Here is a 25,353-nt window from a genome sequence, read left to right on the forward strand (position 1 = left end):
AGTTCTCCCTTCAGTTAGATCCATTGTTTCAGGAACCTACATTTTTTTTTCATGTAAAAAAGTAGTGTTGGGTTTATTGATGCTGCAGCAAATGGCTCTAAAAGCTGTTTTCATGTTCAGGGCTTAACTAAAACCAATATTAAGCTAATCTGGTATAAATTCTTGTTCGTTTTCATTTGGCTGTTCCCTCCAGGGATTACCACAGTGAATCAACTTCCTCAATATAACCCCATTCTCTATCATCTCTCACCAACTGTTGAAGTGTGGTTTTAATTAATCACTAATTCAATGGCTTTCTGAGATCCTATTGATCTGCTGATTTACTAGTTTCAAACCAAAGGAATTTAGGACAAGTCAAATCATTTGTGAGGAGCTGAATGAGCTTAACAATTTTCAAATGATGTAAAAAGGAGGGTGTGCTGATAACTTGAGCTGGCTATCTCAATACAGATTTAAGCTCTGTGAAGATTGAAATGTTAGGGTGTGATGAAATGTAAAAATATTAAAGGACATTTAAAGGGCAATTAAGTTTAGCATTTTCGTCTCTATTCCATCGTTGAAAGGAAAAACAATTTAAATATGCAATAAAATGGGGGGAAAACGTACAATTCAACTATTCGTTTGTGGGGACTTTGGTCATGAAGAAGGCCACGCCCACTCGCGGATCCACAGGTGGGGACATTCAAAGTGGGTTGATTCCGCGGTCACGCAAACCTTAAGAGGCCTCGCCGCGGATGAGATGCCTCGGTACCCGGCGGTGTTCTCCGAGTTCTTCTACGACCCCCTGACGGACGATGTGGAGGAGTTCCTCACACTCTTCCAGCAGGCGGACACGGTGAGGTTCCAGGATTTCTCCGCTCTCTGGAGGCGGATGCGCCTCTCCGACCTCTTCCTCGGCCTTCCGAGCGTCAGCGAGATGAAGGGCTTCTGCCGCGTCTCCATGGCCACCGCCGTGAAGTATTTCCTACCGCCGTACAGCTACCAGGTACGGGTAGGTGGGTTGTACTTGATGTACGGTTTCTACTTCGCGCAGCCGTCGGGGCCGCCCGTAAACATCCGGTTTGCGCTGAAGGACAGGGATCCGGTAGAGAAGTTCCTCCGTGATTCCGTGGAGGCCGGACACTACGACGTGGTCTACGTTTACCGCAGGCTGCTGGCTGCAGGCGCCTTCCACTTCACCGCCATGCCGCACTTCCTCAACTTCCAGAAGCAGCGGAAACCGAAGCAGGAGGCCTTGAGCTCGGAGCTGGTGGGGCGGACTGCTGCCGCCCAGGAGCTTCTGTCCACCGATCTCCTCGAGGAGCTGGGCAACATCCACAGGTGCTACCAGCAGCTGAAGGGAGCCTCGAAGGTCGAAGGTCAAGCCGCCATGATCCACCCTGACCTCACCTCCCAGCTGAAGGAGTGTCTAGGGGAGTTCACTTCCTGGCAGGAGAAGACCTTCTGCAAGAGGAGAGAAAATGAGGAGCAGATGCCCAACGCGTCTTCTGTTAAGGAGAGATATTTCAGCAGCTTTCAGAAGCAGACCAGGTCTCGGAGGCATCGCGAGCCCGAGAGGACGGTGTTGTCGAGTTCTGGCCCAGAGCTGCGGGAGCCGCTGCGCCGCAAGAGGCCTCAGTCTCTCCGTTCCCGCACCTGGAAGAAGCTCGGTGTGACCGTGGAGGAGAGCGAGCTCCAGGAGTGGCTCCTCAGCGCTCCCAACAGGAAAGACGTGCTGAAGAGGCGCAATCAGGAATCACAAAGCCAGGATTCAAGTCTCCTCACATGATGGACAAGGGGGCCAAGAGTGACTTGACCCCACAGGTCATATCCTATAAAAATCACAGTGGATTCAGTATTTTGTTATGTTACCAAGTTACAATCAGTTTGAAGAATTTTAATTTAAAACTTTAAAGAAATAAGTGAATGTGTCATTTTTATTTTTGTTCTGTTCACTTGTTCAAGTGAATTCTGTTAATGAATTTGTTAGAAAAATGAATAAGCAGTAACCTGAAAACCAAAGGGTTGATTTTCATTTATAAATGTTGGTCAGAGAAAAATCAAAAACACAGGTTCCAGAAATGTTTATTTTAATGTGATTTAAATAAATATTTTTTTCAATTTCTCAAAAAGAAATGCTTTTGAAAAAAAAACTTATTGAAGTTTTAATAAGTAGCAGGACCTCTCGTGCCTCTTTTTTCAGGTAGTTTTTTTATTTTTTTTCCAAAAAAATAACAGCTTCACAGAGCTCACATGTGGGGGGAAAAAAGTCGAACATAAGTTTATTTTAGAGACATTCCCTTTATTGAACTTTTCATATTACAACACAAATAAAGGTCTTTTACAGAAAAACAAAAGGGCATAGATAAAGAAATATGCACAACATCTTACTATCACTACAACATGGAGGTGGAACACGATGGAAGTTATTGCTGGGCAGGATCAGGGCCACACTGTGCAAGGTGATCCATAAATGGCTGTCAGAAGGCTGTCCATAGTACCATATAAAACTTTCCATATAGGCAATGACAGGGAAATCAATTGAACAAGTCTTAAATTGAGGTGCGGCCCCTGACTTCCAGAATCTTAATATTACTCCCTTTTCTTTTACCATACCATAAGTAACATCACTTTGCTTAGAGGCACAGCGGTTCAGCTGTGAGAAAGAAAACCCAAACAGCGTGATCTCTGGATCAGGTTCAAAAACATAGCCATGTATATCACCACTTGAATGTCCTGCCAAAAATTATACAGTTTTGGGTATGTCCAGAAAAGGTGGGTCAGAGAGCATAGTTACAGTCATATAAAGGGGAATCTGGGAAAAAAAAGTTTGCAATGTAGTTCTTGAATAGTGAGGCCTGTGCAACAATTATATAGTGTTATTAGATGTCTAGCATTAATAGAGCAGGGGCTTCATTTATCAAATGTGCATAGAAAAAGTTGAAGATTCTTGCGTATGACTGAAATTTAGTGTGTGTAGGTACAAAAATAGTCTGTACTTTTCAAACATGCGTATACCTGTCGTTCATACATTTGTAGTCTGTTGATAAATCCCACCTGTTCACGGCCTCATTTGCAGTGAGAAAAGCTACCAATTGATCATATATGGTAGCAAAAGTCCCTTTAAGACAGCATGAAGGGACTTTTTCCCTCCAAAATAGTGACAAAGAGGGCGTAGAAGAGCAATTTCACTGACACAGAGATTGATGTTCTCATAGGGGAAGTTGAAATGAACCGGAAAATGCTGTTTGGACAATTTCATGTAGGTATGACAAACAAATGAAATGCTGGGATAAGCTAACAATTCTGTCGGATCAGAAGAGTGAACACTGTAAGTAATAAAAAAAATGATGTGACATAAAAGTAATTGCTTGAATCAAAAATTTTCCTGTTAACGTCACTGAATTTATTGTGTGGTGGTGCTTTTATGGGATGTGGAAGCAATCTGTGGCTCCAATTATGTCTGGGAATTTGACGGTGTGAAATCCTTGTTCAATATCCACTTGATGGCTATATGGGAGCTTGATGTACATTAGGCTGGAGAAAGTATTGCATCAAACACTGCCTGCTTTATTCTGCACAACTCTGCTTACTGTTGGCTGCAAAATGCCCAACTGTTGATAATCTCTCTAAAATGTTCCAGTGGCCAAAATTCCCAAAGTAGACAGGAGCTGGAGGTGCACTGGGATGGCTTTGTGGCATCTCGTCTCTTGCCGCAACATGAGTCTTAAATCGCAGCATAAATCAATCAGTACATTTTTGGGAAAGCATTAACTGCTTCGAAGCCACTCCGTAATCTCACTGAGCAGATCGGCTCGGTCTCGCCCCTCCTTCAGAGCACATGGTTAAAGAAATACCCCAGTAGTGCAATATAAGCCATCGCGTGAGCATTTTAAATCCTTTTCTTTTGTTCTATATTAGAATCACAGTTGTTGAATAAATTAGTCATTGGGAAACTTTATTCATTAGAGGGTACAAGGAGCATGTGTGAGGTTTAACATCACTGACCACTGAGACTCCTTGTTCTATTTTTTAGTTTAATGTTCTACCACTAGGTTTTGTTTTGTTTGTGTGAGCATGGTAAAAGTTATGCGTACGTTTACACATGTTCTGAGGCACAAGTACAAGTTGATGGATCCTATACTCTGCATGGAAATATTTATAAAGTTAGGTACATACAGGCAAACATAATTCCTACTCTGCAAGTACCAAAAGAAATGTGTTGTGGGAAAATGTATCTTTTAATTTACTGAATACGGCAAATTGTTGACTAATATAGAAATCTTTCAAGGTGATAATGCCTTTTAATCTCCAATTGTCAAATGGGTCATCCGAAACGTATGGGGGAAATGCATGATTTTGATATACAGGGGCAATGAATAGAAGTATCTTTTAACCTGCAACTCTCCCTGATTTGGTACCATATTTTCAAACTTTTCGAGACAATACAATTCGGGGGATTAAGGGATTTGGGTGAAATTCTCAAATATCAGGAAAATTAATTGTCCATAACTAAGGGAGAAATCTTCATAAAGTGGATCAGCTTTTTACAATTGCAAGACTATATATTTTTAGTTACTGGCATTTTAGAAATGCAAATTATTTCATGTATTTGGGTCCGTGCTGGGAAGACCTGGCTTAAAAATTACTTAAAATTTTGACTGGATGGAGATGGGAACCATGACCTTAAAGGGGATGTAGGTTTTTCATATGGACTAGTCAACACTGTTCGACACTTCTCTTTGCAACTGGTGGCCGGACTTCCTTAGTTCGAGGCCACAAGCAGAATGAGTTGCAACAGCGCCTCGAGCAGCATCCCACTCAGCACAAAGCTTTGTGCTCTGCCCACTGCTCTCCACCCTTCTGACTCGTGCCTGCACAACGACTTACTGCTTCAATCACAGGGTGAAGTTTGCGGACAATACAAGGAGGTCAATCTTCTATCCACAAGGTGAAAAGACAACAACCTCCTGTGGAATGGAACATCGGCAAGATCAAGGAGATCATTACTGACTTCGAGAGAGGTCACGCCCAACACCCTCCCATGACCTTCAATGGTGCTGCTGTGGAGAGAGCAAGCAGCACCATATTCCTGGGGGTTCTCATCAGTGAGGACCTCTCCTGGACGACCAACACTACATTGCCTCTCCTTCCTCTGCAAACTCAAGCGAGTGAGAGCTCCCCCGCCCAGCATTTGCACATTCTACCGGGCTGATTGAGAGCATCCTGACCAGCCATATCACTGACTACATCAGGAAAGCCCTGCAGTGCATAGTGAACACCTCCATTCTCCTTCCTGCAAGACATATACATCACCCCCAAAGCAACTAGGATTGTGAGTTGCACCAGCCAGCCTGTGCACAGTCTGTTCACCCTCCTGCCCTCAGGGAAATGGTCGCAGAACCTCCATGCCCACGTAACCAGACTCCCAAACAGTTTCTCACACCTGGCTGTCAGGATGCTGAACTCTCCACTCACCCACACCCTTGTTTTTGCTTCAGCCAACCCTCTCAGATTTACTGTCTTTTTGCACTGTTACAGTAAAACATCACATGCTGCTATAACTGACTGTTTTTATACTATGTAACTTATACTGGAACCTCTGCTGCTATTTTTTAGTAAATTTTCTAATCTGCCATTTCACTTTTTTTTTTGATTACTTCAGTGGTAGGAAATGTCTTGTCTTGTCTTGTCTTTTCTCATTGCATTTTTAGTGTCACTCTGGGAGAATGAGAAATATCTTATCAATTTGAGAGAAACTGAAAATAAATCTGGCTTTGACTTTGATTAGCATTGTAGTACTGTGAGGCAGATTTGTGTCAAAACAGCTCTCTAATCAGCCCAAATGTTATTCATATTACTTATTCAGGTTTAAGGAAAAATCTTTTTACAGGCGCTGAAAATACTTGGTGACCAAAATAACACTAAAAGCAACCCGCAGTTCCATGGGAACACATCTTCAGTGTTGTGGCTCCATCTAGTGATGAAACATAGCGTCCAATTAAAATAGGGCGGCGCGCTTCATCCCGGAAGTAACGCCTGAGAAGTTGCTCCGCTTCCGCCCTCTAATCCACTTGTTGATGAGAGAAGAAGGCGGGCAACCAGGCAGTGAGAAAAGTTTAAAACGTCGTCAAAGCTGGGATAATGAAAGGCAACTATTGCTAAAATTAAGAAAAGGGAACGTATTTAAAACGTTAAAGCGGCGTTTTGAGCGCCATGATCGGTTTGAGGGAAGCCGGCGTCCTGGGCGTTTCGGTGGCTCTCGCCGGAGGACTAGCTTACGCCGTCTGGACGTTTGCGTCCTCGTCCGCGGGGGAGGAAACCGAAACCCCCGCCCAGGATGAGACAAGCGCCGCGGTGGAAGGCGGAGGCGAGGAAGAACAGGAGAGAGACGAAGCGCCTGTAGAGAAAGTAGGCAAATGCTACATTCACTGAATAAGCTGTACTGGTAACAACCCTGATGTCGCGATTTAAAAACAAACAAATAAATAAAAATGAACCCAACCCGTTGCTAACTCAACGCGCCGACAACTGAAAAAAGTTAATTATTCGACGGGCACTGAGCGAAGAAGCAGCAGATACAATTTATACATTTTTAGTCAAACAAATAAGGAGGTGGCCAAATCAAAGCAGTTGAATTGCCTTCAGGCCGATGCCAGATCAGACTACGCATGATTTGTTTAGAAAATAAAAATAAATCAGATTCTACCAAATGGTTGTTACTATTCCCTCGTTAATATTTAGATGAACACAAGCAAGTCATTGAAGTGTTACTGAAATATGAGAAGTGAATTACTTGATCTATAATTTATGACTAAAAAAGCGACGACTTTGAACCTGAATTATTTGTTGGAAGCTTCAAATATAATTCACGTGACGTCCAGTAAAGTATTCAGCCCTAATACATTTGCTCTTTTTCTCCTAAACTGAAAAAACAGTGTTTGATTATGTTAGTAGCAGTGATATTTTTTCCACATGAATGCAGAATTTTGACATGTTAGTCTTTTAGAGCCTTGTTAGATTTCTTCAATCAGTTGCAGAAATATTCCTGTAAACACCCTCAGTTCAATCATCTGTTCTGTTTACCTCTTCAGACCAAGCCTGCAGAGTCTGAGAGGTCTCAGGTGCTGGTTCTTGGTCTGGATGGGTCTGGGAAGACCAGCCTGCTCCACTGCTGGGCCAGCGGAGGCCTGGAGCACAACGTGGAACCGACGCAGGGCTTCAATGCTGTCTCCATCAACAGAGACGGCCTGCACGTCGAGTTCCTCGAGAGTGAGTTCCGTAAAGTGGAGGTTCCGACTCAGTGGATCCTATCTACATTATGACAGATTTCTTTTTATCCTAAAACACCAAGTATTTCATTTTTAGAGTTTTTCTCTGACATGTTCCATTATGTTCTGACACCCGAGGACCTTCAAGCCAGTATTATTGACCTGCCAGGTGGTACAGGGTTTAAAACCTTTGCCTCTCTAAAAGACTATTCAGATCTTGTACTAAACTAGGTTCTCTGTATGCAGGGTCCCCACATTCTCCCGTCTGGATTTTTTTCTCCCGGTTCTCCATCTTCCCCCTATGATCCAAACGCAGTCCATTTAAGACACTACATTCTCTATAGGTGTGAATGAGAGAGGAAATAATTGGATGGAACACATTGTGAGTGGGATTAGCAACATAGACAGTAAATCTATGGATGAGTGAAAACTGAAAGCAGTTTCCTGGGCATCCTTGTTTTTCTCCTTAGCACTGTCAGTAAAAGTCAGTAAATTTGTTCTGCTAATTTAAATGCAGGCCAGGTGAATCCTGGACTGGTCGCCAGCCAATCGCAGGGCTACGTATACTGACAGACAGCCATTCACTCTCTCATTTGCACATCAGGGCAGTTTTGCCAATCTGCCAGCTACATGTTTTTGGACTGTGGAAGGAAAACGGAGAACCTGGAGGTAAGCCAAGCAGACAAGAGAAGAATTTGCTAACTCCACACAGGAAGGTCCCCTGTTGGAACATAGGTCATTCACAGTGTGAGGCAGAAGCACTAACCACTGCACTACCTGGCTGCCACTTGTGAAGATGTAAAATTGAATAAATAGATAAGAAGGAATGCAACCAGCCATTGAACTTAACAACCCTGCTTTTTTTCCAGGAAAATGTAATGTGAAAAAAATTCTACACCTTTTTTTTTTTTTTTTACTTATGTGATGACCTGTTTGAGATTTATTGTAAGCGAAGATCCCGTTATTAATTCACATAGTTTTAATTGAGATAAAGAGAGCATATTCCAGGATTTTGTGTGACATACTCTTTTCTGTTCTGACAAAAAAACTCCAGTTTCGGAATCAGTCTGAAATCAGTGGACTTAGAATATTATACATTTGGTTTTCTTCTTATTGTGTATGCGTGTGTGTGTTCATCAGTTGGAGGGAAGGCAGAGCTGCGGCCATATTGGCAGAGATACATGTCCAAGGCTCTGCTGCTGGTCTTTGTGGTCGATTCCTCTGAACCGCAGCTTTTCCCTGTGGCCAAGAAGCATCTGCATGAGCTGCTGGCGTCTGATCCCAATCTGCCATTGATGGTTCTGGCTAACAAGCAGGTGAGGTCACATGTTACAGATGGTTGATGGAGGACAACCCACTCCTGCAAATGCCATGTCCCTGCAGAGACATTGACTTCAGTTGAAGTTTATAGCCTTTGATAAGAAGAAAGAGCAAACTACACCCTCACATTTGGGAATATATAGTTTATTGATTTTCAATCTCTTAAGTACTAGGAGCCTCAGGAAAGAAATTGTTTTACAGAAAAATGCCAGTAAGAAGTGACAGTCGTAGAACACAATGCAGGAACACCTGGTGTCAAGGGGACTGCGTGAACATTTACATTCCTATCGTATTAAAACTTACTTTTCAAGCACTGATTTGTAACTGTTTTATATGATTTGTATGTCATTTTAATTTCATTTTAAATGTAACTGTATTCATTTGCTGCCTCTCGCCCCTTGAAAAAGAGGTTTGTAATCTCAATGGGACTTTCCTGGTTAAATAAAGGAGAAAACGTCTCCTTCCAGAATTGCAACTTGCCGTGCTTCATAAAAAGCACTAACATGCCATTGAAAACACAGAAAAGATTGCATTTTTGAAATGAATGTCATGAAATGTTAATTCTAGATTCAAAAATATCACTTACCGCAAAAGCTAATTGGAAAAGATTTTTTGCAAATAATAGTACTAGTTATTCATAAAATGAATGATTTCGACATTATTTTCGAATTAGTTCACATGATCATATTTAATTTGAGTTTTACCTTTTTCCCCCCAATGTTTTTTAGATTTCTCTATTTTATTTCAAGGCTTGAAGGTTATTTGGTTTTTGTGAACTTTTTGTGAACTCCTTTGCTTTGTTTCTTTTTTTTTTTACAATCATCCATAAGTGCTCTCCATCGACCTGATTTCTGTTTCCAGGACCTTCCAGGCACCTGCGGCATCACCGACCTCCATGAGGCCCTGGCCCTGTCTGAGGTCGGAGACCGCAAGTTGTTCCTCCTCAGCAGCCACGTGACAAAGGGCGCAGCAGAACTGAGCTCGGGTGTACAGGACGCCCGGGACCTGATCATCCAGATGGTTTGTGAGCGCAAATGAAAGTCTGCAGGACTTTTACTCCGGGAATGTTCCCCAATCCTGTATTTTCCCAAAGTCAGAATCTTTTCACTTTACAGTGTTTTCGCTAAAACATGCTTTGTCGAAACTCTTATTTATTTCCAAGAGGCTGATTCTATCTTCAGAGGTGTTTCAGACTTAATTCTGTTAGCATCAAAGCCTTAAACCTCATAAACTTTAAGTCTCAGTTAATCCCTAGTTCACCTGCAGGTGACCCCTCACAGCAGGGGGCTCCCAAATTTATCAGGCTTCTGACTGCCAGTGAATGTGACCCTGAAGGTAGAGCTAAAGTATTTATTGGTAGGTCCAAAAAAAAAAACCCAACACTATTAAAATAGAATGTTTACTTTTTGTAATGATTTTGGATTAAGTATGCAGAAGCAATGGGTCAACTTGGAGAAAAAAATCTTTTACTCAGAATTGGTACGTGACCAGGCATAAATGACTTATGCAGTCAAACAGAGAAAATAGATAAATAAAATGATAAACACAGACTGAATTTCTAATGTATGTCATGTGACCACCCTCCCAGCCCCCATTTGCGTCGCCATTGCTTTAGTCCAGGGCTGCTTTTTCACTTTTATACTCTTTCCTGACAGTGGTGGCCTATAGAAAGCTCATACCAAAATTTTTTTTTTTTTTTTCTTTTACCAAAGACTTTTTAATTCAGCCATAAAGTGGATAGGGGACTGTTACTAAGAACATCAAAAAAGATGTTTTGTGCTTCTCACAGGTCACACGTAACACTTGCAGACTGCATGTGTTTTCTATATATTACTGAAATTATATTTAGGTAAAAGCATGGTGGGACATACGGTATCTTTTTTTCTGTAATCTGAAAAAGCTGCTTGGTTTTTCAGAGGGGAAAAAAACAGGTCTATCATTGTATATTTGAGCTCTTTGTAAGGTCAGTGAAAGTTTAACACTGACTATTTATCAAAATAAAACCTCAGGTGAATTTTCAAATTGTGACCACTAGGTGCTGCCAAAATGTGAAAAATTGCCCGGTAAGTGCTCTTCAGTCATGATAAAGGCAGAAGATGTGTTATTAAAATCTCACACAGACTGATTTAGAGACACTTTTTGCCGGAAACCAAAAATATTTCGTGTTTTTCCTCTTCTCCCAACATGTTTTGACTTCACCTTTAATGCGGGAAGTCCCTTTAAATAAGGGAATGAAAGATGGATGCATTTGGGATTGTTGTGTCTTTTGTTTTACAGTCGACTTGTTTATGTCTTAATGCCGTCAGATTTGGTTTCAAAGAAATGTGTTATTTGTGGAATTGCAGTGAATTTTTGATGGTCTGATTAAATACGGTTTCTTCTCTGAAACCAAACATGTCCAGTGTGGTGTTACCTCACTTTACACAAATGATGTATGGTTTTGTCACACTTTAATAAACTGTTTTAAGTAGTGTGTGTGTGTGTGTGTTCAAATTTATTTTCACTGTCTGCATGGAGTAAAATATCAGCAAAGGTAATTTCAAAATCTGAAGAATATTACAGAAAAAGAATATCTGTAAAAAAAATACCCCGAAATTGTGGCAAGAAAATACCTGTGCACAATTACTCCATGAATGAGTAATATTAGAAACCTAAATGAAATCTGGAAAGAAAAACAAAAAAAAAACAACCCATGCAGTTTTGGTGATAGAAGTTTCATTTAAAGCGCTGTTCATACATTATCAGATCATGTCAGATAATCTGAAGGCTCTCATGAAGCTAGAAATTGTTTATGTGGGTGTTTAAGTTATAGTCTCAACAAACAGCAGAAAGTTTCATTTCCTAAATAATGTTGCAAGTCATCTCCTCAGATGAGGGAGGGTGGTCTGTAATGCGGAACTCAGGGCCACAGTTAATCTGACCCTGGTCACCCTATTGCAACACCTTTAGGTGTGTAATACACACACACACACACACACACACTGTCCTCTGCCCAGGATATATCAATCTCCCTCGGACTGTTTCAGAAGTGATGGTACGGACCCCAGAAGCTCCGTTGCTATGGACTCAGGGCTGCATAGCGATGGCTGCAGGGGAGTGTGACACCACCGTTCCTGCAGATGGAGATGCTGTGATGAAAACAGGTCAATTAAACAGCCATCTTGCCTTTGTTTTTCTTCTGATATTCACAATCTTTGTTTCATTGTGTTTTTCTCTTGTAGCGCTCCATTCAAAAGGGGAAGTAATATTTTCATTGTTGATACTGGCCACCTTAAGGAGCATTTTTTGTGCGCATGTCATCTTATTACTCAGAATGTTCCTCTATAGCTGTGGCCTGTTTTCATGACGCCTTCAAGGGGTGTATTCAATGCTTGCCATGTTTTGGACTTTCGATTAGGCGCAGACTCCAATCTTAATCATTCATTTCACAGAAGAGACCCTAACATCTTAATAAGATGGTTGACATTCTGACACCTTCCAAAAGCTAAATGCCAAAAAGAAAAAAGAAATCTGATCCAGGATGTCTGATTGACCCCATACGGGTATCATTCAGTATTCAGAGATTCAGTATATCAAATCTTTCTCCTCTCATCCAATGCAATTTCTATTTAAAAAATCTAAAATGTATTTTAACATTATCCTTCCATCCATCTTCTCCTGCTTATCTGGAGTCGGGTCACGGCAGCAGCCAGAGCAGTGAGGCCCAGACCTCCCTCTCCCCTGCCACATGGTCCAGCTCCTCTGGGGGGACCCCGAGGCGTTCCCAGGCTAGCCTGGAGACCTAGTCATCCAGCGTGTCCTGGGTCTTCCCCGCGGTCTCCCAGATGGACATGCCCAGAATACCTCCCCAGGGAGGCGTCCAGGAGGCACCCTGACCAGATGCCCGAGCCACCTCATCTGACTCCTCTCTATGCAGAGGAGCAGCGGCTCTACTGTGAACTCCTGGATGACTAAACATCTCAGCCTATCCCTAAGGGAGAGTCTGGCCTCTATGCGGAACTCAATTTGTCCGCTTGTATCCGCAATCTCATTCTTTCGGTCACTACCCACAGTTAGTGACCACAGGTGAGGTTGGGAACGTAGATCGGCTGGTAAATCGAGAGGTTCGCCTTTTGGCTCAGCTTCTTCTGCACCATGACAGACCGAGACAGAGTCTGCATTGCTGAAGACGTTGCACCAATTCACCTGTTGATCTCCCGCTCTATTCACCCCTCACTCGTGAACAAGAACCCGAGATTCTTGATCTCCCCCACTTGGGGCAGGACCTCTTCTTTCTATCTTTTCTAAAAATGCCAAATTATATTGACCAAGATTTCTTTATAAAACAACAAAAGGAAAAACTCCAGGGGGGAAATGCCCTTTTTTTAGGTATTGTAAATCAGGTAAATAAAAAATTAACAAATTTCCAGAAGGGACAACAAATTTCCAAATATATATCTGTACACATATGTAAAATGTACTGTGTGTGTGTGTGTGCATTTGTGCGTTTGCATGTGAACATATAAAATATGTGAAGCTTTTGTTACACAGGAATCCTGTGTGGTTAAACTAAACCGCCTCTCATTCGAAGCCAAACTGCCAAAAGTGAAATCAAAAGCTGCTTGACAAGCTGCTTTATTTCAGTCTCTTTGTTAAATATATATAACTAAACGACCCCCTGCCACCCACACCCCCTGGCCCCTGTGGTCATAGTGGAATAAAAATAGTAAAAAGTCCAGGAGAAAAAATTTCAACTTGTAGTTGGGTGTCTCAGATGAGGTTTGTCGCAAGAAATGCCTTTTGTATTTGTGTGTGTGGTTTTTTTTGTCTGTGTGTGTGAGACTGGGTGTTTGGGTGCTAAGAGTGGGGTGCACCATCACAAACCCAACCCCCCAAGGTACGATCATCTCTCATGGTGATTTTCTGCATTTTATTTTCCCCACCTCCCAGAATCTTGGAACTGGCGCAGCACAAAACCTCTCAAGCCGTCTGGGCGACAACTCCCAGCCTCAGCCAGAAATTAACTTCAGTCAAATGGCTTTTGTTCATTTCCACCCATCAAATATTGTGGACATCACAAGAAGCGTCATGTTTGTCTGCTGCAAGTTTATCTCCGTCCTTAGTTCACATTTTCTCTCCACCGGCATGATTGGAGGCAGATGTCTGGCAGGTCCTGGACCTGCGGTTAAACAGAACAATACGAGAAAATGAGGCCTTGATTGGAGCCATAAATCTTTCTCTTCACTTTGAAAAAATATTTATTCTGCCTCCACCCGTGCCTATTTTATTTTTGTACTTTGACTCATCTAGTGTCGACTATCCATTAAGTATTCAATTCAATTAATCTAGTTTTTAACAAAATTTCTTGTTTTTTCTGTCCTATTCATTTTGTATGTAATCAATTTCAACTTAATATTTTGAATCAAATTTTATCTGCCAACTATTTTCAGTATTTTTTGTTTCTCATTTAATGTTGCCTTACATCTGATGGAGAAGTGACGGTATTTCTTTTATTTGGTAATTCAAAACTTATGTCTTCCCATCCCATCAAGTACATACCCAATGCCTTTTGAAAAAACATTGTGGAAATTATTCCCAAATCAATTGATTTTTAAATACACACACACACACACACACACACACACACACACTCTTGCGTTCAAAATAATAGCAGTGTTTATTAAAAAGTGAGTAAAGCTTTAAGTCCTTATATTTTTTATTTCCATTCATTAGAGAAAATGCACATTATATTTTACATCAAAAAATGAAGAAAAAAACTATCACTTTTTAATTACTTTGCAGAAAATGAAGGAAAAAATGATATTGGGCTATTCAAAAAAAGTGTGCATTTTTCATTACAAACACAAATATTTACTCAATAAACTGAAAAAAAAAGATTAAGATCTCTAAACTAATATTTGGTTGTATAACCCCGTTTTTGAGAACTGCTTCACATCTGTTCTGCATGGAGTCGACCAACTTCTGGCACCAGTAAACAAGTATTCCCGGCCAAGATGATTTGACAGCCTTCCACAATTCCTCTGTATTTCTTGGTTTTGCCTCAGAAATAGCATTTTTGATGTCACCCCACAAGTTTTCTATTGGAATAAGGCTCGGGGATTGACCACTTCATAACCTTAATTTTGTTGGTCTGGTACCAAGATGTTGCTCACTTACTGGTGTGTTTTGGGTCATTGCCTTGTTGAAACACTCATTTCAAGGGCATTTCCTCTTTAGCACAAGGCAGCATGACCTCTTCAAGTATTTTGATACAAGCAAATTGATCCGGGATCCTTGGTATGCGATAAATAGGCCCGACACCATAGTAAGAGAAACAGCCCAATAACATGATACTTGTACCAACATGCTTCATGGTCTTTGGAGTGTACTGTTGCTTAAATTCAGTTTTTAGGGGTTGTCTGACAAACTGTCCGCGGCCCTCGGACCCAAAAGAACCATTTCATCAGTCCACAAAATGTTTCTCCATGTTTCTTTAGGCCAGTTGATATGCTCTTATCATATCAATTCCATACTCTTCAGCACGCCTTTTTTCATTTTTTTTAACAGTGGGACTATGCGGGGGCTTCTTACCGATAGATGAGCCTCGCACAAGCGTCCTCTAATTGTCACAGTACTCACGGATAACTTCAGACCGTCTCCCTGCAGCTGATTTTTGGCTGAGTCTTTGCTACTCTGGCTATTGTTCGATCCATTTGAATGGAAGTCTTCTGTTTTCTTCCACGTCTCTCTGGCTTGGATTTCCATTTTAAAGCATCGGAAATCATTTTAACTGAGCAGTCTATTATTTTCTACGCTTCTTTGTTTGTTTTGCCCTCTCCGATCAACGTTTTAATTAAAGCACGATGTTCTTCTGAACAATGTCTGGCACGACCCATCTCCCTCAGGTTTTCAGAGAGAATTGCATGTACAACATGTGCTGGCTTCATCCTTAAATAAGGGTCACCTGAATGACACCTGCTTCTTCACATAATGAATGACCTCCCTGATTTAACTCCACACTGTTATTATTTTTAACACGCCCCTTTCACTCAATTGTTCAATTACACAAACTCAGGAACATTCATATCATGAATGTTGGGTCTGTTGGTTTTACTGATTCTACTACACCTCTTGGTAAATTATTTGTAATAATATGATTTATACCAAAAACTCTACCTTTCAGATGTGCCTTCTATTATTGAACAAGGTTGTCCTTTATTAGCTGTCAGATTTACATTTAAAAAAAGGATATGAGGCTCAGAGGATCTGGGGACTCTTGTCCCAAAGTTAATCAGACTCAGGGAAGTGATTCTTGAAGTATATTAAAACTAATAGTTGCTTATGAAAATTCTCTAAAGAGATACATTTAAATATTGCTGTAGCCCCTGCAATAAATCAGAGGGAATTTATTGAATACCCGGAAATGAAAGAGTAATAATAAAGTTAAGCCCAGAAGCATTTACGTTAAGGGATAGCCATTTTAATATTTCTAAATCTGTAAAATTATGGCAGTGATTGATAGATCATATTCACCCTGCATCATATCAGCAAAAAAAAAAAACAATTCCAGAAAACACATAGACCCTGTAACTGTTTGATAACAACCTTCTGTCAATCAAACAGAGGGTCACTTCCAAAACAGTAGCAGCCTTTCCCCCATCTCCTGACATTTTTACTGATATCAGGAAATATTAGGTCAACGTCAGCTGGCCAGAGGCCATATATGGCTGCTATTGTTAGCACAATTTATAAAAAAAGACAAATGTGTTCTGAAAAAAAAATTAAAATAACTTAAGTTTTCTCTCTGACAGATGTATTTAAAACGAAAAGGCAGCAACGCCTTCTGGAAAAAAACAAACTCTTTGTATTTCTCATCAGCACATTAAGGAAACAAAACAAGTCAAAGTAAAAGTGACACCAGGGATCATTTGGCCTTGAAAATGTGACCGAGAATCAATCTTTATTTTCCGATCTTTCCTCTTGTCCATTGTCTTCTGTTCTCCTCCCTCCTCCTCCTCCTTGTCCTCATCCTCCTTCCTTCTGGCCCCAGGCCTTCCTTTGTCTCCCACACAAAACATCAGCTGTAATAGATGTGCTCGTGTTCCTGCAGGGAGGAGGAGGAGGCGGCAAGCTTTTTCAGGAAGACAAGGCGTCCTTCCGCCAAGGCATCCCGGTGCGAACTGGTCTTCCGTCCGCCGACTCCCAGAAGCGGGAGGCGCATTTCCCCAGATGCAGGGAGGTGGCAGCAAGTGCATCAGGACAAGGGGAAATAGAATCGTCTGGCTTTTTATGAAAATGGTTTAGTATTTATATTGTAAGTTTTAAATATATTTAAAGACAGATGTGTAATGAGGAAATTAAAGGGCTGATGATGTACAATTTAGAAAAAAACACCCAAGTTCATAATGATTTTAAGGGAATAATTTGTCAAATTTTAAGTAATTTTGCCCAACTTTGAGGTCTTTCCTCCCACAAAACTGGATAATGCAGTTTCAGATTATTTATTGCTAATTTTATTTCTAATAATAAGTCAACGGTGCAGCTTTTAAAAGAACTTTTTCTCACATTCCAGGAATTTTTTTGGCTTAATTTTGGGGTCTTTCCCCACTTCTTTGACAAGTAGATAATTTCTCAATTATTTTCCCATTAGTTGGTCATTTGTTTCAAGAGCCGTGGGGAATGATTTGTCCGTTTTAAGTTTATATTGAATGAGTCTCCGGGCGGCCTCATGCTGAATGGTTTTAACATTTATTCTGATTCTGACATGGAATATGCTCAGTTTGATCGATGGGTTACATGACTTTAAAAAAAGTTCCTGCAGTTTTTCAAGACAAAAAAAAGCATCACTGAACTTCTTAGTGTAACTATGTAAAGAATTCCCTGCTTCCCCCGCAAAGATTATTTCCACAGACCTCCGTCTTTTCGCCACTCATGGTTTGCATCTCCCAGACTTGTTCCACTGGGACATTTCATGATGTCAAATATGGTGTCCAGTGCCCATGTGAGGAACATTTGTTTTTTTAGTGTGAGACTGTGGGAGACTGTTGGGAGGGCAACAATGGAGCCCTTTGTTTCAAGTTCAAGACCCTTCACATGCATTTATAATTCTAGATATACATCTCGACCACATTGCGCTTTTAGGGGGGGTGCGCATAATAAATGTTTGCTTTTGGGTGGAAAAACAACAATTGGAGCTTCGGGTCCCCAAAGTCTCAGCTACCCGGTCACAGAGCTGGGTTTTGTATATTATTCAAAACAGGGATTTGTGTGTAATCTAGGTGGCCTCAGGGGTGCACAAGCCAGTGTCTCTCTGAGCTGGTTTCAAGCTCAAATTTAGAGGGGTTCGTAAAACTTGTAGGAAACCAAATATGCAAATCTGCAATTTATGACTTTCATACTTGAAAGCCCAGGTTAGCAACAGCCGTTGTCGGCCCCAATACCCTAAAGGGGAAGGGGTGGAAAAAAAGGCTACTGTTGGTTAAAGACAGAGAGTTGGTCAACATGATGCAGAGGAGGAAGGTGGGTATGCTGTGTCCAGGAAACGGGATGAAAAATGGAAGGTTAGCGACAGCAAGACAGAAGGGGCCCAACTGGAACAGTGAAGCTAGAGGGAGTGGAGATAAAGAAGGTGGAGGATGTATTTAGGATCAACAGTCCAGGGCAATGTAGAGGCGAAGAAACTCTTTCAAGCAAGTTTGAGTATAAGAAGAGCATTAGCCAAAATGAAAGGTCCATCAGATGACTCTGGGAGCTGTTGTCCTGTCAACAGGTTTCCACTGCCGTGAGGAAGGCGGGAGCCAGTACCAAAACCGAAGCAGCTCTCCAAAGACTATGGTACACCTCAAGAACCGGGTGGAACCGAGAAAGAACCGGCCAACCTGAACTCATTTGGAGATCCTAGTCTTGAATCTACTGAGTGTGTCTCTTAGAATGGGAATTAAAAAAACACCTTTGTTGTCATTGATTAGTTTACAGTTATTGATCAGTTTAAACGTATTAATGTACTGATTTGGAGATTGAGGCATAAAAATCTAACGCTTGATAAATTAAATCAATTATCTTTCCACTGGTAACCCTGTAAAGCCCCACAATCTAATAACAGGTGTGGTTATATTTGTTTTCAAAACCTAATTTTGTGATTTGCAGGATTAACTGTGGATTAGCTTTGATTTTAAGTACATTTAAATGCAATATAAAAAGACGTTATACTGCAGAGATAATTCGCGTGCCACAATAAATGCTGTCGCCGAAGAAATAATCCCAGAGTGCACAAGTGTCTTTCTACTGCAGCTACAACTGCGACACATAAACAAGCAACAGTAATACCCTAATTAAATAGCAATATTATTTAGGAAAATAGAAACCTTTTACTCACCAAATACACAGGATTATTTGTACACAAAATCCCTCCTCCTTTCTTTACTCAAAAAGAGTTCGATTACTCTGTCGTATATGTTATCCGTGCTCTTCAGCTCCATCAAAAAGTCCATCAAAAAGTCGTTATATCGCCATCAGGCATGACGGCTACACCGTCAAAACACTTTGCCACAACTTTATTCATTTTCCACCAAAATCGGATAAGAAGACCTGCAATGTCATCGGCTCGCTCCCCACTGGTAACATCTTTGAACCTGATAAACTGCTCCTTGACACCTGTGCCCATTACATGATGCAGGACAAGTGTTTGCTGCGCTGTGCACTTTCTTACTCAGGTGTAGATCTACTCTGGTTTCCCCAAAGGTTTTGGACAGCACCGTTGCTTTTAAATGTCTGGCATTGTTCTGGTGTCTCGTTGGTGCCTTGGCAAGTCGAATTTACAAACCCTATGTGGCTCCAAACACCATGTCGGTCAGTGGCAAATAAGCCCCCCCAGCAATACAGTCGGCAGTGTTCTTCTGAGCCTGTGAGCCAGAGTTACTGCTCGTAGTAAGCGGGCTGAAAGTGACGAACAAATTGTTTTCCTGGTTGTAACAGGCCTGCAAGCTTCGGAATTGCCCGACCTTTCTTAACAATGTCCAGCTTTTCTTGAAAATGGCTTTGAGAATAAATCTGCGACCACATCAATTTTTATATTTGTGTTCGTGCAGCTAGCACGAGCAGCCCTGTTCAACAAGTTCTACCTGTTTATATATATTGTTACAACTATTTATTGATTATTTTTTAGTCAAAACTGCCGCGGTAGATCAGGCCTTGTCCCAATTTAATTTTTTTAATTAGTTCACATTTATTCGCTCTTCCAATGCTTCAGGCTAAAGGTCCTCAAATAATTTGAACTGTTCAGCTCTATAAATTCAACTTTACTTTCCTGTGTCTCTGAAAGCAATTGTCAACATATTTATATCTATTACATGTATTTCCTTGCAGCTTTTTATATATCAAAAATGAGCCAAGAGTATTTTTTTTGTTCCATTTCTCAAATAATAATCATCATTAAATAGTAATAGAATAGTAATAGTAGTAGAAAACCATTGGATTCAATTTTCCCTTGGCCAGGGGCGGGTCACCAGGGCCCCCCCCTGGAGCCAGGCCCAGGGACAGGGCTCAGCAGCGAGCATCTGGTGGCCGGGTCTTTACCCATGGAGCTCGGCCAGGCACAACCCGGAGGAACGACATGTGTCCCTCTTCCCCAAGGCTCAGGAAGGCCCAAGGGGGTCGGGTGCAGTGTGAGCCCGGTAGCCGGAGCAGGGGACCTTGGCGGTCCGATCCTGGGCTGCAGAAGTTGGCTCTTGGGATATGGAATGTCACCTCTCTGGCAGGGAAGGAGCCTGAGCTGTTGTGCGAGGCTGAGAGATTCCGACTCAGCTTGACGAACAGCGTAGGGTCTGGAACCAGGCCTCTTGAGAGGCTGAGCTCTTTTTTTATTTTGGAATTACACCAGGTGAGAGGTGCCAGGCATATTGATTGCCCCTGTGTCAGCACCTGCATGTTGGGGTTCAACCAGGAGGATGAGTGGGGAGCCTCCCTCAGGTGGGGAGATGGATTCTGACTGTTGTTTGTGCCCAACAACTCAGTTTACCCACCCTTCTTGGGGTCCCTAAAGGGGCTGCTAGAGAGCGCTCCTACCAGGGACTCCTTCGTTCTACTGCGAGACTTCAACGCTCACTTGGGCAACGACAGTGCAGCTTGAAGGGTATGATTGGGAGGAACGGTCCCTCTGATCTGAACCTGAGCAGTGTCTTGTTATTGGACTTCTGTGCTTGTCATGGATTGTCCATAACAAACACCATGTTCAGGCATAAAGTTGTCCATATGTGCACGTAATGTAAAGGTCTGCTGGGAACATCTAGCATAGTCCCCTATCAGAAGGAGTTTCAACAACCATGTCCTGAGGAAAGCGGGGACATTGAGTCCAAATGGACCATGCTCCGTGCTTCCATTGTCAAGGTGGCAGTAAAGCGGTCGGCCTCTGTCGGGGTGGCAACCCTCGAACCCACTGGTGGATTCCAGAAGAGAGGGATGCTATCAAACTGAAGGAGTCCTATCGAGCCTTTCTGGCCTGTGGGGCTACGGAGGCAGCTGACAGGTACCAGCAAGTACCTGTGAGGAATTCAGGGAGACCATGGAGAACCACTTCTGGTGAGCAACAAGGAGATTCTGGTCCACCATCCAGTGGCTCAGGAGGGGGAAGCAGTGCTCTGTCAACATGGTGTTCAGTAGAAGTGACCTCAACTTGAGACGTTGTGGATCGGTTGCAGGAATACTTCAGAGACTTCCTCAACTCCGTTGAAATGCCTTCCAATGAGGAAGCAGAGCCAGGGGACTCTGGAACGGGTATGCCTATTTCCGGGGCTGAAGTTGCTGAAGCAGTTAAATAGCTCTTCAGTGGTGGGGCTCAAGGGGTGGATGAGGTCCACCCTGGGTTCCTGGAGGCTCTGGATGTTGTAGGGCTGTCCGGGCTGATACACCTCTTCCGCATTACGTGGATGTCGGTTACAGTGCCGCTGGATTGGTAGAGCGGGGTGGTGATGAGAGTTTGCCCCACCAGTCTACATGTATTTTGTGGACTTGGAGAAGGCATCCAGTCCCGCAGGAAATCCTGCGGGGGTGCTCCTGGAGTATGAGTATAACGAACCCTGTCATACGAGTTGTTCGGTCCCTGTTTGATCGTGTCGGAGCTTGGTCCGCATTGCCGGTTGTAAGTCAGACCCGTTTCCGGTGAGAGTTGGACTCCAGCAGGGCTGCCCTTTGTCACCAATTCTATTCGTAACGTTTGTGGACAGAATTTCTTGGTGCTGCCAGGGCGTCGAGGGGATCCGGTTTGGTGGCCGCAGGATCAAGTCACTCTCACTGGACTGGTTCACAGCCGAGTGTGAAGTGGTCGGGATGAGGATCGGCACCTCCATATTCAAGACCATGGTGCACAACCGGACACAGGTGGAATGCCCACTTCGGGTCAGGGACGAGGTCCTGCCCCAAGGGGAGGAGTTCAAATATCTCCGGGTCTTGTTCACGAGGGTGAGGGAAGGATGGAGCGGGAGATCGGTGCGGTGTCTGCAGCGACGCAGACTGTCTGTTGTGGTGAAGAGGGAGCTGAGCCAAAAGGCAAAGCTCTCAATTTACTGGTCGATCTATGTTCCCACCCTCACCTTTGGTCACGAGCTGTGGGTAGTGACCGAGAACGAGATCGCAGATACAAGCGACCAAAATTAGTTTCCTGCACAGGTTGTGCCGGACTCTCCCTTAGAGAAGGAAGCTCGGAAGTTCGGTAACCCAGGAGGAGCTCGGAGCAGAGCCTCTGCTCCTCCGCAAAGAGAGGAGCCAGATGAGGTGGCTCGGGCATCTGGTCAGGATGCCTCCTTGGACGCCTACCGGAGGAGGATTTCCAGGCATGTCAATCCGGGAGGAGACCACGGGGAAGACCCAGGACACGCTGGAGAGGGGTCCCTCTTGGGGTCCCTCGAGAGGAGCTGGACCATGTCGCAGGGGAGAGGGAGGTCTGGGCCTCACTGCTCCTGAGGCCCAGGTTGCTGCCTGAGCTGGGGAAGATGGATGGATTGATGGATTAAATAGTAATAATAGACATCATCTTAATCAAATAATGAGAATTATAGTAATTGTAAACTATAGTACAGTAATATAGTAAACCTTAATGATATAAGTATCATTATTATCACTAACATTTTTTTTTTCATTATTACACACATTTTTCTTTCCTTCTTGAAAAGTGTTGAATATTTATATATGGGTTTTTTTTTTGCCTTTGCTGTCACAGAGGAAGTCATGCACACTAAGCCCCTGACAGCTGGTAAACACAGGAAGTCTCAAAAGACATGCTGGCGTCTTCCTACACTTTTGTATTAAAGCTACAGTCATTCCTTACAGCAGTCAATCATAGTGGCATCTTTCATCACAAATATCCTGTAATCAACAGATTTCAAATGAGGCAGATTAGGATTACGACCTTCAGACTGAGTTGATGATTACATGCGGTCCATTTGGTGACTGTTTACTTTCTCAGCTCTAGTCTGTCATTTAAGGGAGGAGGAACAGGAAGCTGGTCCTCTGCAAATAATCTCTGGACAGCCAGAAGCCAGCTGAGAGAAACACCAACCAGACAAACTTACTTCATTAGTGAATGCTTTTCTGCATGAAGAGCTGAAATATGCACACACACATTCACATGCACACATACACGTCCAAACTAGGGTAAATATCCTCTTCAGCAGGAAATGAAGGGGGGGTGGAAAATTAAGTTTCAGATGTAACTGAGACAAGTTTGTGTTTTGTGTGTTTGTGTGTATGTATGTGTGTCTGCTGGTGGTGGTGGTGGTGGGGGGGGATTATTTATTAAAATCATGCAAGTATGGTATTTAAAAATGTTTTTTCCTTTCCTATATTTCATCTTCTATTTTTCAGTTCTGAATATTTTTGTCCCCTTTTTTAAGAGATTTGTTAAATATCTGCCCTTATCATACAAAACCAAGTAAACTGACCGTTTGCTTTTTTAAAATCAAGTGATTCATTTCTCATTGGATTTTCGAACCACATTTTCTGGCAGTCTTTTAAGATTACAAACATTCATTATCATTTTCAAAAGAAAATCTCACTTTTTATTTGGACTATATTTTGGTTGTCTATCTATCTATCTATCTATCTATCTATCTATCTATCTATCTATCTATCTATCTATCTATACACATATTTGTTGATTTATATATATATATATATATATATATATATATATATATATATATATATATATATATATCTTTTTATTTTTATTTTTGGAACATCCTACCATGATTGAATATCCAATGTTTAAAGAAACAGAGTGAAAATAAACCGTAAGTGTAATCATTTTGCTAATCCCTGGATTACGTGCTGTTAGATCCGAGCAGGATGACCTTCAGGAACAATCGGCTTGAGCAGAACAACAATAAATTCAAAAAAAGTCAGCCGAGCGGTGGCGGCAGATTCCTTGGTGCTTCTTCTTGTCGTCTCGGCAACAAACAAAACCCGGACTCCATTCAAATTCTGCCCGCACTCATCCAGCGTTGCGAACAGAGTTTGGGCTGCCACTCTAGCAGGGATACTGGCGCCCCCGTCCTTCAGAGACATGTAACCAACCTGGCTGACCTTTGACCCCCTCAGGTCCTTACTCGCTCCAGTTAAATCACACTCCTCTTCAACGTCAACATGTCTTTTCCTTGTCCTTCTTGTGTTTTTTTTTGACAGTGGCCTTCCACCTGCAAGTTTGCATGAAATACAAACCTGAAAGCATTCAAATGCTCATGTGACTATCTGCAATGCTTTGCGTTCCTACGGATACAACATTAGTTAAAAACTAAGGACGAAATTCCCACAGAAAGATGTCATCAGTTATGAATCTTGGCAGAGATATAGAGGCCTCGCTTTTAGTGGCAGCGTTTAATGTTACCAAGGCAACCATGAGTGACAAAAATCTGGCTATCTTATTATTGTAAATTTCAACATTAATGTATAAGATTCACAATCATCATGTAGGGGAAGCATTTTTTTTTTTAATTCAATTATTTCATTTCCTTCCACTTCTTTTTAATTTTATAAATGGTCTCAGATGCCGTCACTTTTGTTTTCTGATCTTTTCTTTTTTTTCTTCATCTCTTGCTGCATGAACATTAGTGACTGGAAACACAAAATTAGATTCATATTCAAGCCTTCTCTCTCCACCTCTTCCTCTCCCTCTTTTTCTTTAACATTAGCAGGACAATTCATGGAAGGATGGAACCCGAAGAGTCCCATTCAGAGGTGATTTATGATGCGGTACAGTATGCTGTTATGTCATGTGGGAATTTAGCAACATATATGTCCATGTCCCTCCCCACTGTAGACAAATATGCTTGTTTGTCGTTATTGGGTGTGACTTTCTTTTCACAGAGGGAAACACCCCCAAGCTGAGGAAACAGACACCACAGTGTGTGTGTGTGTGTGTGTGTGTGTGTGTGTGTGTGTGTGTGTGTGTGTGTGTGCGCTTGGGAATGCATGCATGTGCTTTCGAGGACGTGAACAAGCATTTTACAGACAATTAAAGTCCTGTAAAAGCACAATTTTCTACAGCTAAAAATTGATACTGCGGTATTTGAGGAGTAAACAGAGGGAACATTGTCCATACTTTATGAGTTTGCAAGCATATGCAAGCATACATGTGTGTGTGTGTGTGTGTGTGTGCAGCAGCTGCCAGTGTAAACATACAGCTGCATAGTTAGCACCTGTTGGGTGGTTTCAGTTGAGCAGGTTGTGCAGACGTTTCGCACAAACACAGAAACCTCCTCGCCAGTGAGCTTCATCAGTGTCTCTCGAAGGGTATGGTAAATGGCCAGGTGTA

The 25,353-nt window shown here is 42.2% G+C and overlaps 2 protein-coding genes across 2 annotated transcripts; both read left to right on the top strand.

Moving 5' to 3' along the window:
- The first annotated feature begins 76 nt into the window (after positions 1-76).
- Positions 77-1,768, top strand: LOC147227973 (snRNA-activating protein complex subunit 1-like). The gene has a single exon (XM_086158161.1). It carries the CDS (start codon positions 590-592, stop codon positions 1,766-1,768), a length of 1,179 nt encoding a protein of 392 aa, XP_086014287.1. The 5' UTR covers positions 77-589.
- A 4,275-nt stretch (positions 1,769-6,043) lies between these two features.
- On the top strand, positions 6,044-10,967 carry arl9 (ADP-ribosylation factor-like 9). The gene is made up of 4 exons (XM_086158618.1): positions 6,044-6,390; positions 7,074-7,251; positions 8,391-8,566; positions 9,432-10,967. Exons 1-4 carry the CDS (start codon positions 6,196-6,198, stop codon positions 9,606-9,608), a joined length of 726 nt encoding a protein of 241 aa, XP_086014744.1. The 5' UTR covers positions 6,044-6,195; the 3' UTR covers positions 9,609-10,967.
- Positions 10,968-25,353: the final 14,386 nt, after the last annotated feature.

Source organism: Fistularia commersonii, chromosome 13, assembly GCF_037954325.1.
Source record: "Fistularia commersonii isolate RoL2024-O1a breed Wild chromosome 13, RoL_Fcom_v1.0, whole genome shotgun sequence".
Classification (NCBI taxonomy): Eukaryota; Metazoa; Chordata; class Actinopteri; order Syngnathiformes; family Fistulariidae; genus Fistularia; species Fistularia commersonii.

Coding starts and splice junctions, on each gene's coding strand:
- LOC147227973 (XM_086158161.1), top strand. CDS start 590: ATGGGGGGAAAACGTACAATTCAACTATTCGTTTGTGGGGACTTTGGT.
- arl9 (XM_086158618.1), top strand. CDS start 6,196: ATGATCGGTTTGAGGGAAGCCGGCGTCCTGGGCGTTTCGGTGGCTCTC. Junction 6,391..7,073: donor ACGAAGCGCCTGTAGAGAAA/GTAGGCAAATGC, acceptor TTACCTCTTCAG/ACCAAGCCTGCAGAGTCTGA. Junction 8,567..9,431: donor TGGTTCTGGCTAACAAGCAG/GTGAGGTCACAT, acceptor TTCTGTTTCCAG/GACCTTCCAGGCACCTGCGG.